This window comes from Salmo salar, chromosome ssa11, assembly GCF_905237065.1.
Source record: "Salmo salar chromosome ssa11, Ssal_v3.1, whole genome shotgun sequence".
Classification (NCBI taxonomy): domain Eukaryota; kingdom Metazoa; phylum Chordata; class Actinopteri; order Salmoniformes; family Salmonidae; genus Salmo; species Salmo salar.
This window is the reverse complement of record NC_059452.1, coordinates 27,439,187-27,452,833: the sequence shown is the minus strand read 5'-3', so window position 1 is coordinate 27,452,833 and position 13,647 is coordinate 27,439,187. Positions and strand designations below refer to the sequence as shown.

Here is a 13,647-nt window from a genome sequence, read left to right as displayed (position 1 = left end):
CGGATTGGTTTAAAAAGCTAACAACGCTTTAGCTGGTGAATGAGAATGTGTTAGGAAGGCATGGCTGGCGGGGCGATGCACCCCCCGGCTCTTCCACCCTTCTGAGCCCCATTCTCTACCCCCCTAACTGCACATTCTTTGAGCCCTCAAAACTTTCTCCTAAGGAGAGACTCGGAGGGAGGGGCCCTCTTCATCTAACCCCTTTCCCCTCTTCATTGTCCCCTTTCCTGTCTCCCTTCTCCCCTCTCTCGGTTGGCCCTGTGTGTGTGTGTGTGTGTGTGTGTGTGTGTGTGTGTGTGTGTGTGTGTGTGTGTGTGTGTGTGTGTGTGTGTGTGTGTGTGTGTGTGTGTGTGTGTGTGTGTGTGTGTGTGTGTGTGTGTGTGTGTGTGTGTGTGTGTGTGAAGTAAGTAATTAAGTAAGTAAGTACTGAGGGCCTCCTCCCCTCCTGGTGTCAAGCCTGGTCCAGGCTGGCAGAGTGGGCTGTGTGCCAGTAGCACCATGGGGCACCAGCATGGTACTGTGATACTTAGTGCCCAGCCACAGCCCTCCTACCAGCATGGTACTGTGTTACTTAGTGCCCAGCCACAGCCCTCCTACCAGCATGGTACTGTGTTACTTAGTGCCCAGCCACAGCCCTCCTACCAGCGTGGTACTGTGTTACTTAGTGCCCAGCCCTCCTACCAGCATGGTACTGTGTTACTTAGTGCCCAGCCACAGCCCTCCTACCAGCGTGGTACTTTGTTACTTAGTGCCCAGCCACAGCCCTCCTACCAGCGTGGTACTATGTTACTTAGTGCCCAGCCCTCCCACCAGCATGGTACTGTGTTATTTAGTGCCCAGCCCTCCCACCAGCATGGTACTGTGTTATTTAGTGCCCAGCCCTCCCACCAGCATGGTACTGTGTTACTTAGTGCCCAGCCCTCCCACCAGCATGGTACTGTGTTACTTAGTGCCCAGCCCTCCCACCAGCATGGTACTGTGATACTTAGTGCCCAGCCCTCCTACCTGCATGGTACTGTGATACTTAGTGCCCAGCCCTCCCACCAGCATGGTACTGTGTTAGTTAGTGCCCAGCCCTCCCACCAGCATGGTACTGTGTTACTTAGTGCCCAACCCTCCCACCAGCATGGTACTGTGTTACTTAGTGCCCAGCCCTCCCACCAGCATGGTACTGTGTTACTTAGTGCCCAGCCCTCCTATCAGCATGGTACTCTGTTACTTAGTGCCCAGCCCTCCCACCAGCATGGTACTGTGTTACTTAGTGCCCAGCCCTCCCACCAGCATGGTACTGTGTTAGTTAGTGCCCAGCCACAGCCCTCCTACCGGCATGGTACTGTGTTACTTAGTACCCAGCCACAGCCCTCCCACCAGCATGGTACTGTGTTACTTAGTGCCCAGCCCTCCCACCAGCATGGTACTGTGTTACTTAGTGCCCAGCACTCCCACCAGCATGGTACTGTGTTAGTTAGTGCCCAGCCCTCCCACCTGCATGGTACTGTGTTACATAGTGCCCAGCCCTCCCACCAGCATGGTACTGTGTTACTTAGTGCCCAGCCCTCCCACCAGCATGGTACTGTGTTACTTAGTGCCCAGCCCTCCCACCAGCATGGTACTGTGATACTTAGTGCCCAGCCACAGCCCTCCTACCAGCATGGTACTGTGTTACTTAGTGCCCAGCCACAGCCCTCCTACCAGCGTGGTACTGTGTTACTTAGTGCCCAGCCCTCCTACCAGCATGGTACTGTGTTACTTAGTGCCCAGCCCTCCCACCAGCATGGTACTATGTTACTTAGTGCCCAGCCACAGCCCTCCCACCAGCATAGTACTGTGATACTTAGTGCCCTGCCTCAGCCCACCTACCAGCATGGTACTGTGTTACTTAGTACCCAGCCACAGCCCTCCCACCAGCATGGTACTGTGTTACTTAGTGCCCCAGCCCTCCTACCTGCATGGTACTGTGATACTTAGTGCCCAGCCACAGCCCTCCCACCAGCATGGTACTGTGTTACTTAGTGCCCAACCCTCCTACCAGCATGGTACTGTGTTACTTAGTGCCCAGCCCTCCCACCAGCATGGTACTGTGTTACTTAGTGCCCAGCCCTCCTACCAGCATGGTACTGTGTTACTTAGTGCCCAGCCCTCCCACCAGCATGTTACTGTGTTACTTAGTGCCCAGCCCTCCCACCAGCATGGTACTGTGTTACTTAGTGCCCCAGCCCTCCCACCAGCATAGTACTGTGTTACTTAGTGCCCGCTCAGCCCACCTACCAGCATGGTACTGTGTTACTTAGTGCCCCAGCCCTCCCACCAGCATGGTACTGTGTTAGTTAGTGCCCTGCCTCAGCCCACCTACCAGCATGGTACTGTGTTACTTAGTGCCCAGCCCTCCCACCAGCATGGTACTGTGTTACTTAGTACCCAGCCACAGCCCTCCCACCAGCATGGTACTGTGTTACTTAGTGCCCAGCCACAGCCCTCCCACCAGCATAGTACTGTGTTACTTAGTGCCCAGCCCTCCCACCAGCATGGTACTGTGTTATTTAGTGCCCAGCCACAGCCCTCCCACCAGCATGGTACTGTGTTACTTAGTGCCCAGCCCTCCCACCAGCATGGTACTGTGTTAGTTAGTGCCCAGCCCTCCCACCAGCATGGTACTGTGTTACTTAGTACCCAGCCCTCCCACCAGCATGGTACTGTGTTACTTAGTACCCAGCCCTCCCACCAGCATGGTACTGTGTTACTTAGTGCCCAGCCACAGCCCTCCCACCAGCATGGTACTGTGTTACTTAGTGCCCAGCCCTCCCACCAGCATGGTACTGTGTTACTTAGTGCCCAGCCCTCCCACCAGCATGGTACTGTGTTAGTTATTGCCCAGCCCTCCCACCAGCATGGTACTGTGTTACTTAGTGCCCAGCCCCAGCCCTCCCACCAGCATGGTTCTGTGTTACTTAGTGCCCAGCCCTCCCACCAGCATGGTACTGTGTTACTTAGTGCCCTGCCTCAGCCCACCTACCAGCATGGTACTGTGTTACTTAGTGCCCAGCCCTCCCACCAGCATGGTACTGTGATACTTAGTGCCCAGCCCTCCTACCTGCATGGTACTGTGTTACTTAGTGCCCTGCCTCAGCCCACCTACCAGCATGGTACTGTGTTACTTAGTGCCCAGCCCTCCCACCAGCATGGTACTGTGTTACTTAGTGCCCAGCCCTCCTACCAGCATGGTACTGTGTTACTTAGTGCCCAGCCCTCCTACCAGCATGGTACTGTGATACTTAGTGCCCAGCCCTCCTACCTGCATGGTACTGTGTTACTTAGTGCCCAGCCCTCCTACCAGCATGGTACTGTGTTACTTAGTGCCCAGCCCTCCCACCAGCATGGTACTGTGTTACTTAGTGCCCAGCCCTCCCACCAGCATGGTACTGTGTTACTTAGTGCCCAGCCCTCCCACCAGCATGGTACTGTGTTACTTAGTGCCCAGCCCTCCCACCAGCATGGTACTGTGTTACTTAGTGCCCAGCCCTCCCACCAGCATGGTACTGTGTTACTTAGTGCCCAGCCCTCCCACCAGCATGGTACTGTGTTACTTAGTGCCCAGCCCTCCCACCAGCATGGTACTGTGTTAGTTAGTGCCCAGCCACAGCCCTCCTACCGGCATGGTACTGTGTTACTTAGTACCCAGCCACAGCCCTCCCACCAGCATGGTACTGTGTTACTTAGTGCCCAGCCCTCCTACCAGCATGGTACTGTGTTAGTTAGTGCCCAGCCTCCCTCTCACTGTCTGCCCTGGTGCTGTGAAGAGAGGCTTCTGTCTTGACAGTGGGTACAATAATCTGGATTGTCCAGTAAAGGACTGTGCAGTGATGAGTCATTTCAAATTGTAGGGATACACCAATATAGGATTGATTCTTGGCTGAAACAATAACCAATATTTCATACCGATATGGCAAAAAAACAAGTTTGCACATTTGCAAGCAAAGGACACTGATTCATTCATATTAGTTGGGACCCTCCCACCAGCATGGTATTGTGTTACTTAGTGCCCAACCCTCCCACCAGCATGGTACTGTGTTACTTAGTGCCCAGCCCTCCCACCAGCATGGTACTGTGTTACTTAGTGCCCAGCCCTCCCACCAGCATGGTACTGTGTTACTTAGTGCCCAGCCCTCCCACCAGCATGGTACTGTGTTACTTAGTGCCCAGCCCTCCCACCAGCATGGTACTGTGTTACTTAGTGCCCAACCCTCCCACCAGCATGGTACTGTGTTACTTAGTGCCCAGCCCTCCCACCAGCATGGTACTGTGTTACTTAGTGCCCAGCCCTCCCACCAGCATGGTACTGTGTTACTTAGTGCCCAGCCTTCCCACCAGCATGGTACTGTGTTACTTAGTGCCCAACCCTCCCACCAGCATGGTACTGTGTTACTTAGTGCCCAGCCACAGCCCTCCGACCAGCATGGTACTGTGTTACTTAGTGCCCAGCCCTCACACCAGCATGCTACTGTGTTACTTAGTGCCCAGCCTTCCCACCAGCATGGTACTGTGTTACTTTGTGCCCAGCCACAGCCCTCCGACCAGCATGGTACTGTGTTACTTAGTGCCCAGCCCTCCTACCAGCATGGTACTGTGTTACTTAGTGCCCAGCCCTCCCACCAGCATGGTACTGTGATACTTATTGCCCAGCCCTCCCACCAGCATGGTACTGTGTTACTTAGTGCCCAGCCCTCCTACCAGCATGGTACTGTGTTACTTATTGCCCAGCCCTCCCACCAGCATGGTACTGTGTTACTTAGTGCCCCAGCCAGAGCCCTCCCACCAGCATGGTACTGTGTTACTTAGTGCCCAGCCCTCCCACCAGCATGGTACTGTGTTAGTTAGTGCCCAGCCCTCCTACCGGCATGGTACTGTGTTACTTAGTACCCAGCCACAGCCCTCCCACCAGCATGGTACTGTGTTACTTAGTGCCCAGCCCTCCTACCAGCATGGTACTGTGTTAGTTAGTGCCCAGCCTCCCTCTCACTGTCTGCCCTGGTGCTGTGAAGAGAGGCTTCTGTCTTGACAGTGGGTACAATAATCTGGATTGTCCAGTAAAGGACTGTGCAGTGATGAGTCATTTCAAATTGTAGGGATACACCAATATAGGATTGATTCTTGGCTGAAACAATAACCAATATTTCATACCGATATGGCAAAAAAACAAGTTTGCACATTTGCAAGCAAAGGACACTGATTCATTCATATTAGTTGGGACCCTCATTGTATTAAAGGAACTGTTTTAGTCCTTCCCATTGAATAGTGTTACTGTACTTCACCCTCGGCATCAGCATCACAGTGTTTTCTCTTCTGTTCCTCTCTGGATCAGATCAGATCCTCTCTGTTTCATCCTGTGGATCCACAGTGATTTACTGTCACTTCCTACTATAATGACCTTTCTCCTCCACGTCTTCAGGGCATGTTGCACTTCTCCTTCTCCTCGTCCTGAAGGCACGTTGCTTTTGTGTTTTCTCTCTGTCCCCTCTCTCTTTGTCATTCTCTCTCACTTTCTTCATCCCCTGACCCTGTCTCACCTGGCCCTCCTCCTGCACTGACGCTGTCTCTCCTGCACTGACCCTGTCTCTCCTGCACTGACCCTGTCTCTCCTGCACTGACCCTGTCTCTCCTGCACTGACGCTGTCTCTCCTGCACTGACCCTGTCTCTCCTGCACTGACCCTGTCTCTTTTTCTTTCTCTCTGTATATTTTCTGCAGTCTCCTGTGACCTCTCAGGCTATTCGGCCATGTCCTCCACCTGTCCAGGCCAAGATGGTGCCGTCTCCCTCTCCCACTCCAAGTCCTGTCCTCCAGGTCTCCTCCTCCCCTGCGCCACCTTCTGTGAGCAGACTCTCCACTACAGAACTTGCCATCTCTCCATCCTTCCATCCCTGTCAGACCCTCCTCTTCTACCCATCCCTTCATCCTGTTGCTCTTCTTCCTTCTCCTCCTCTTCCTCCTCCTCACCTTTTTGCCAACACAAACCTAGAAGTTTATCTAATGTGGGTGCATCCCCACTGACCCTTTTAACAGAGCAGAGAGATAATTATTGAATGATATATTCAGTCAAAATCGAATTATTTGTGTATAGCTGGCACTTTACATAGTTTTGTCCAAGGCCAGTGGGGGGACACAGGTGGGGGATTACTGGTATGTTTAGAGTTTTCTAGTCAGGTGCATCATTATTGGGAGGAGCTGTTTTGCTTGAAAGTCCCCCAGTCCCCTCTCCTCCCCTCCTCTCTGTTAAGCAATGTCCACAGAAGTCAGGACACCCGATGTGACAGGAGCGCCGTGCTGTTTCCCTCCTGTTCTCTGTGGCCTTGCTGGAAGCTCCCTTCACGTCCTGTTTATCTCTCTGTCTGCTCCTTGCTCTTCCAGAAGGGCCCCATGGCGCCGGCTGTGGCAGTGACGGCTCCCCAACAGGCCCCCATGGTGATGGCCCCCCAGGCCCCCGTGGTGATGGCCCCCCAGGCCCAGGTCCAGGCTGGGGCCCAGGCCTCCTCGCAGCCAGCCCTGCCCCCACAGACCAGCGCCCCTGCAGCCCCAGGAGCCTCTGTCATCTCCCAGGTCTGTACTCTGCTCTGCTCCAGTCTGCCGGCCTCCTCTGGGCTGGTTAGGCTCCTCAAGCCCCAGTGCTGCCACAGCTGCCAGCTGGCTGGCTGTGTCACCACCATGGCCATGGCCCCACACAGCTGGGCATAGTGGGCATAGCCTCACACACAAACACATGTACATACACTAACACACTCTTCCCCGGTGTCCTCTCCGATCCCCAAACACTGAAAGATAAAGTGTTCTACATATTTATTGATAAAATCATATCTTTACATGCTTATTGAATTCGCCATGTCCTAGGAGATGCAGGAGAATGTGAAGAAGTGTAAGAACTTCTTGGCCACCCTGATAAAGCTGGCTTCCCACAACTCTCCGTCACCTGAGACCTCCAAAAATGTCAAGTCACTGGTCCAGGATCTACTGGTGAGTCTCACTACCTTAACTCATTATATTACCTCTACATTACCACTGTATTACATCATTACATTATTTCTACATTATCTCTACATTACTGTCTTATCAACAGAGAAACATGGAATACTACTTTCTTTACCCTACAATCTTTAGAAAAAAAGGTACTATATGGAATCGAAAAGGGTTCTTTGGCTGTTCACATAAGAGAACCCTTTGAAGAAACCTTTTTGGTTCCAGGTAGAACCCTTTTGATTCTAGGTAGAGCCCTTTACACAGAGGTTCTACATGGAACCCAAAATAATTCTACCTGGAACCAAAAAGGGTTCTCCTATGGGGAGCCAAACAACCCTTTTTTCTAGGAGTGTAGGAAGAATATTTCTGACATTGACAGGTTGTGTGATATAATGTATTTCTTCATCTGTAGATGGCAGCATTAAACTCTAACATGATCCAGAGTGATGCTGTTGTTTAGGATATGATTTATTCAGAGTTGTTAATGAGATGTTTCCCAGGGGGATGTTAAAATGTAAATCAATATCAACCCCTTCGTTGAGCTGATTTCACCTCATCTCAATGTGCTCAGAAATCACATTGCACATCGCCTCAATCACATGCTCTGCTCTCTGTTGTACAAGTGTGTCACATCACATAACAAGGAGCTGAGGGGTTAATACACCTCCCTCTCTTCTCCTGCTCACAGGATGCTAAGATTGAGCCCGAGGAGTTCACCAACAGACTGCAGTCAGAGCTCAAGTCGTCTCCTCAGCCCTACCTGGTCCCCTTCCTCAAGGTTTGTACTGTATCTACTCAGGCTACATTTGGACACTCCCCGTCATGTCTGTAAAAGCATTGGTTGGTGATAACATTGTCTGGAGGGAGTTTCTACCATTGTAAAATCAATGTAAGAAAGTGTGCAAGTGTAGCCTTCAGGAGAAAGGTGGAGAACATAAAACAGCCAGAGTGGCAGTGGAGAGGCCAGCACATGTGAGCCGGGCAGGGGCCACTCCCCTGGCTTGACTTCAGACTGTGTGTGACAGTGGCCCCTGCAGCTGTCCGTGCCAGTAGCCAGCAGGCCTCTCCAGCCATTCGTGATGAGTGTCACATCATGCCACTGCCACCCAGCCCTCCCTCCGCAGAGCAGAGCCAGCCAGCCACAAACACAGTCATGTTGTCATGCAATGTTAGGACGTTTACATCAAAATATGCCACAGACCAAACATTTTTCAGGTCTACTGCTGGAGTGTTTGTCCCAAATGTTTGGCTAATAGATGAGCACTTGTCAAGTATAATACATGTCATTTTAATATTCATGATTTGGGAGATTTATTTGTTATAATGATATCTATATTTGTACAACAATGTAATAATAATTTGCACATTTGCTAATTTAGAATAAATAAAAACATTTAATAGGCTTGTTTTTACTATGTACTGTATGTTAATCCCCTTGTTGTGTGTGATCTGCCCGTCAACAGAAAAGCCTCCCAGCCCTGCGGCTGTCTCTGCTCAACATTCAGCATTCCCTGATCCAGCCTCTGCCGCAGGCCACCCCCACCACAGGCACCAGCCCTGCTGTCCGCGGCCGCCTCCCCAACAGCGTCAGCACCACGGGGGCCAGTGTCGGGGCCCAGGGACACACAGCTGCCCTGGTAGGTACAGTACACTCACAGTCATAGCTGTCTCTACACTCACACTTCCAGTCACAGAGATCAGCCACAGTCATACAGTCACTGGCCCAAACATAGATGACCCCTGGTTATGACTCCCTGTGGAAGTATTAGAACTAATAGAACATGTTTTGGCCACGGTTCTGTTGTTAAGGTTGATGATACTGTAATACTCTGATACTTACTTATCAGTGGGGTAAATAAGTGTTTGTTCTAGATTTCCAAAGTTTTGATTGCGTCTTCACTAAATCCAAGGTCATTTGTCTTGGTATGTACCTAAGCACCAAAGGAGTAATGAGTAAGGTTCCCCAGGCCCCAGTAGTAGAGATGTCTCTCCCAGTGCTCAGAGACTGAGACAGCTGGATGTGTTCCAGTGTTGAACAGAGGCTTAGCCAAGGCAGCTGGCCACGGGGCTGGATCAGTGCACTCCCATGGGGCCTGTGTTTGTGTACGTTTGGTTTGTGTGTGTGTGTGTGTGTGTACGTTTGGTGTTTATGTGTGTGTGTACGTTTGGTGTTTGTGTGTGTGTATGGCTATGCCTGTGCCCAGCGGTGTGTGTGTATACACATGTGAGTCAATGGAGCACAGTGCTGGCTCACAGAGGAGAGGCCTCCATGGAGACTACCCAAGGTCAGAGCCCGCTGGCATCCGATGCTGGCGGGGACTTCCCCCCTCTGAGGACAGACTGGCAGGGTAGCCTGGGCTGGGGAACAGGGCTGGGGCACAGGGCTGGGTGGTGGTGGTGGTGCTCTCCGCACCACTCATCTGCTGCTGCTGGTTGGGAGGGTCGTGGGTGAGGGGAGGTAACTAGGTCATAGCTGGGTCAGTTTGAGAGCTGCTGTGTGTGGCTGCATCTGTACAGCAGTTACTGTAGTGGAGCACTGTCACAGAGGAGAGGAGACGGACTCTGACTCTGCTCTGCCAGCCCCCCCAGACTGATCCTGTGTCAACTCAATCACCAAAGGTCTGACATTCAAAGCAGTTGTAATTACTAGACTATAGCTCCTGGTATAACACCAGTCTGAAGCTAAAACGTGGTTCAGGTTTTGGAACCAGGGAACCCTGTATGTTTTTTATAGTGTGCTCCTAAAACAACCCCAAAAATGTCCCCAATTTTCGATTCTGGAACTTACCTGTGATTTCCTCAAACTGTGTTGTGGGTTTGCCAGAGGTTCTCCCTCCTCTATTCTGGCTGCTGAATGTATTTTCCTCTTTGAGGCCCTGCAGGGGATCTCTGGGAGAAATGGCCTCTATCTTTTTCAAGCCTTGAACAGTAATATAGCATGTGTCAGGGAATGGAAAACAAGGCTAAAAAATATGCAGTGAGAAGCAAACTGGTGTGAATGGATGGCTGGGCCTCAGGCCTGTCCCACAGCTAGGCTGCATGCTAGGAAGGAAGTGACTATTAGCACAGAAGCAGCTCCTCTCCTCTCCTGTCCTCTCCTCTCCTCTCCTCTCCTCTCCTCTCCTCTCCTCTCCTCTCCTCTCCTCTCCTCTCCTCTCCTCTCCTCTCCTCTCCTCTCCTCTCCTCTCCTCTCCTCTCCTCTCCTCTCCACTCCACTCCACTCCACTCCACTCCACTCCACTCCACTCCACTCCTCTTCTCTTCTCCTCCACTTCCCTCTCCTCTCCTCCACTTCCCTCTCTTCTCCTCTCCTCCACTTCCCTCTCTTCTCCTCTCCTCCACTTCCCTCTCTTCTCCTCTCCTCCACTTCCCTCTCCTCCACTTCCCTCTCCTCCACTTCCCTCTCTTCCACTTCCCTCTCCTCCACTTCCCTTTCCTCTCCTCCACTTTCCTCTCCTCCACTTCCGTCTCCTCTACTTCCCTCTCCTCCACTTCCCTCTCCTCTACTTCCCTCTCCTCCACTTCCCTCTTCTCTGTCTTTACTTTTTCACTCTGCTGTTCCTCCTCTTCCTCCTCCCGTTGTTTTATGCCGACACACACCCACACTGGCCCATTCCTCCCTCCCCGTACAGAGATACCTTTTTTCATGTCAAAATGAATCGGGATCAATCAATTTAAATGTCACAAGACCTGCTTGTCATTGATGGGGTCAACTGTCTAAATTGTATTTACCCTTCTTCTCTCTCTCTCTCTCTCTCTCTCTCTCTCTCTCTCTCTCTCTCTCTCTCTCTCTCTCCCTCCCTCCCCCCCCCCTCAGGGTATCAAGCAAGCGGGCACCGCTGGTTGCCAGGTCAGGATGCCCATGGTGATCACACCATTAAGAACACAAGGTGACTATTGTTTATCTCCATTCTTTGTTACATATTTCCTATGGTACTACAGAGAATCCTTATCTCACACCAGACAGATAGGAGAGCTGAGAACAGGTGTTTCCTATCCTGCTGTACCCCATCCTTTCATCAAACATTTACACTGCTACCATCTCACACTGATTCACAAACACTGACTGAACACACTGAGCAAGCCCTAAAACATCCCCTAAATACCATACTGGTCCCCAAAGAGTGTGGTGTGCTCTCAGGTGTGTGTATTTGTGCGTGTGTGTGATCAGAGGTGCATACACGTTCGATTTGCCCCTTCCTCAGATTGCCTGCAGTGAAATATCTGTAGGTTGTTTTATGCCCATAAATTGGAATGTGGGAAAAGTTTCTAAAAATACTTTGTGCCTCTTGGCTAGGAACATGCCTGTTAAAATCAAGTTTAAATTCACTCTGGCAGTCCTTGTGCCTCTCCAAAAAACGTGTCTCCAAGCAGGATGCGGTTTTGGAGTGTAAGGAGAACCGGTGAAGCGCAGTGATATTGACAGAATGATGTTGTCTATACAAACCTGGGGAGAGCTGCCTACGTTGTGATGCTGCTCTGTCTCCCCTGGTCTCCCCTGGTCTCCCTCTTCTCTCCCCAGTGTGACAGAGATGGTTAAAGAAAGTCTTCAGACAGGAGCAGGTTTGACAACAATACGAGGGGACAGCTCATAATAATATTACTCGTGTGTGTGTGTGTGTTTGTGTTTACCAGGCACTGTCAGCAAGGGAGCCACGTTCCAAGCAGGCAAAAGTCCTGTGGGTTTTGCCGTTAAGGGCTCTGGAAATCAGAAAAACAAGCTGAACGATCCCGGAGGCGGTTCTTTCAGGTACAAAACGCTGGTTCTGTGCACTTCTTCAGGTAGAGAGAAGAGGGAGGAAAAGAGAGAGGGGGGAGAAGAGAGAAAGAGTTTTACTGAGTGTTATGGACAGCCAGCACATGGGGGCAGCATTTCACTAAAATAACTTGGATGACTACAGGCTACACTCTCAGCTCAGGCCATGAGTTTTCATCCTGTCATCTGCCTGACTCTCTCTCTCTGTCTGCCTCTATCTCTCTCTCTCATCTCTCTCTCTCTCTGTCTCACTCTATCGCTCCTTTTTCTTCGTCTGTCACATAGCAACACTCTCTCTCCCAGCCAATAGATCATTCAGAGTAATTCATACTCTCATCAATGCTCTGGATTCCTGTTCCAACTCTTTGGTAGGAATGATAATGAACTACTAAAAGTTAAGCAGGAACAAGTACATGGATCAACACTAGCTAATGACCCTGTTCTAAATAAAATGGCACAATGTTGTCTACACTTGTGTTGCTCCCTGTTAAAATAGATGTTTATGGTTACCCCCTGTTAATATAGATGTTTATGGTTACCCCCTGTTAATATAGATGTTTATGGTTACCCCCTGTTAATATAGATGTTTATGGTTACCCCCTGTTAATATAGATGTTTATGGTTGCCCCCTGTTAATATAGATGTTTATGGTTGCCCCCTGTTAATATAGATGTTTATGGTTGCCCACTGTTAATATAGATGTTTATGGTTACCCACTGTTAATATAGATGTTTATGGTTGCCCCCTGTTAATATAGATGTTTATGGTTACCCCCTGTTAATATAGATGTTTATGGTTACCCCCTGTTAATATAGATGTTTATGGTTACCCCCTGTTAATATAGATGTTTATGGTTGCCCACTGTTAATATAGATGTTTATGGTTGCCCCCTGTTAATATAGATGTTTATGGTTACCCCCTGTTAATATAGGTGTTTATGGTTGCTCCCTGTTAATATAGATGTGTATGGTTGCTCCCTGTTAATATAGATGTTTATGGTTAATATAGATGTTTATGGTTACCCCCTGTTAATATAGGTGTTTATGGTTGCCCCCTGTTAATATAGATGTTTATGGTTACCCCCTGTTAATATAGATGTTTATGGTTACCCCCTGTTAATATAGATGTTTATGGTTACCCCCTGTTAATATAGATGTTTATGGTTGCTCCCTGTTAATATAGATGTTTATGGTTAATATAGATGTTTATGGTTACCCCCTGTTAATATAGGTGTTTATGGTTGCCCCCTGTTAATATAGATGTTTATGGTTACCCCCTGTTAATATAGATGTTTATGGTTGCTCCCTGTTAATATAGATGTTTATGGTTACCCCCTGTTAATATAGATGTTTATGGTTGCCCCCTGTTAATATAGATGTTTATGGTTACCCCCTGTTAATATAGATGTTTATGGTTACCCCCTGTTAATATAGGTGTTTATGGTTGCCCCCTGTTAATATAGATGTTTATGGTTGCCCCCTGTTAATATAGATGTTTATGGTTACCCCCTGTTAATATAGATGTTTATGGTTACCCCCTGTTAATATAGATGTTTATGGTTACCCCCTGTTAATATAGATGTTTATGGTTGCCCCCTGTTAATATAGATGTTTATGGTTACCCCCTGTTAATATAGATGTTTATGGTTACCCCCTGTTAATATAGATGTTTATGGTTACCCCCTGTTAATATAGGTGTTTATGGTTGCTCCCTGTTAATATAGATGTTTATGGTTAATATAGATGTTTATGGTTACCCCCTGTTAATATAGATGTTTATGGTTACCCCCTGTTAATATAGATGTTTATGGTTACCCCCTGTTAATATAGGTGTGTATGGTTGCTCCCTGTTAATATAGATGTGTATGGTTGCTCCCTGTTAATA

At 49.5% G+C, this 13,647-nt stretch overlaps 1 protein-coding gene across 1 annotated transcript in view; it reads left to right on the top strand.

Moving 5' to 3' along the window:
• Nucleotides 1-13,647, top strand: part of LOC106562390 (transcription initiation factor TFIID subunit 4) — a 96,427-nt gene that overhangs the window by 13,383 nt on the left and 69,397 nt on the right. The window contains exons 3-8 of the mRNA XM_045689292.1: nt 6,405-6,593; nt 6,882-7,004; nt 7,696-7,785; nt 8,471-8,644; nt 10,825-10,897; nt 11,643-11,757. Coding sequence (XP_045545248.1) covers nt 6,405-6,593; nt 6,882-7,004; nt 7,696-7,785; nt 8,471-8,644; nt 10,825-10,897; nt 11,643-11,757 — 764 coding nt within the window. The remainder of the gene's footprint in view (nt 1-6,404; nt 6,594-6,881; nt 7,005-7,695; nt 7,786-8,470; nt 8,645-10,824; nt 10,898-11,642; nt 11,758-13,647) is intronic.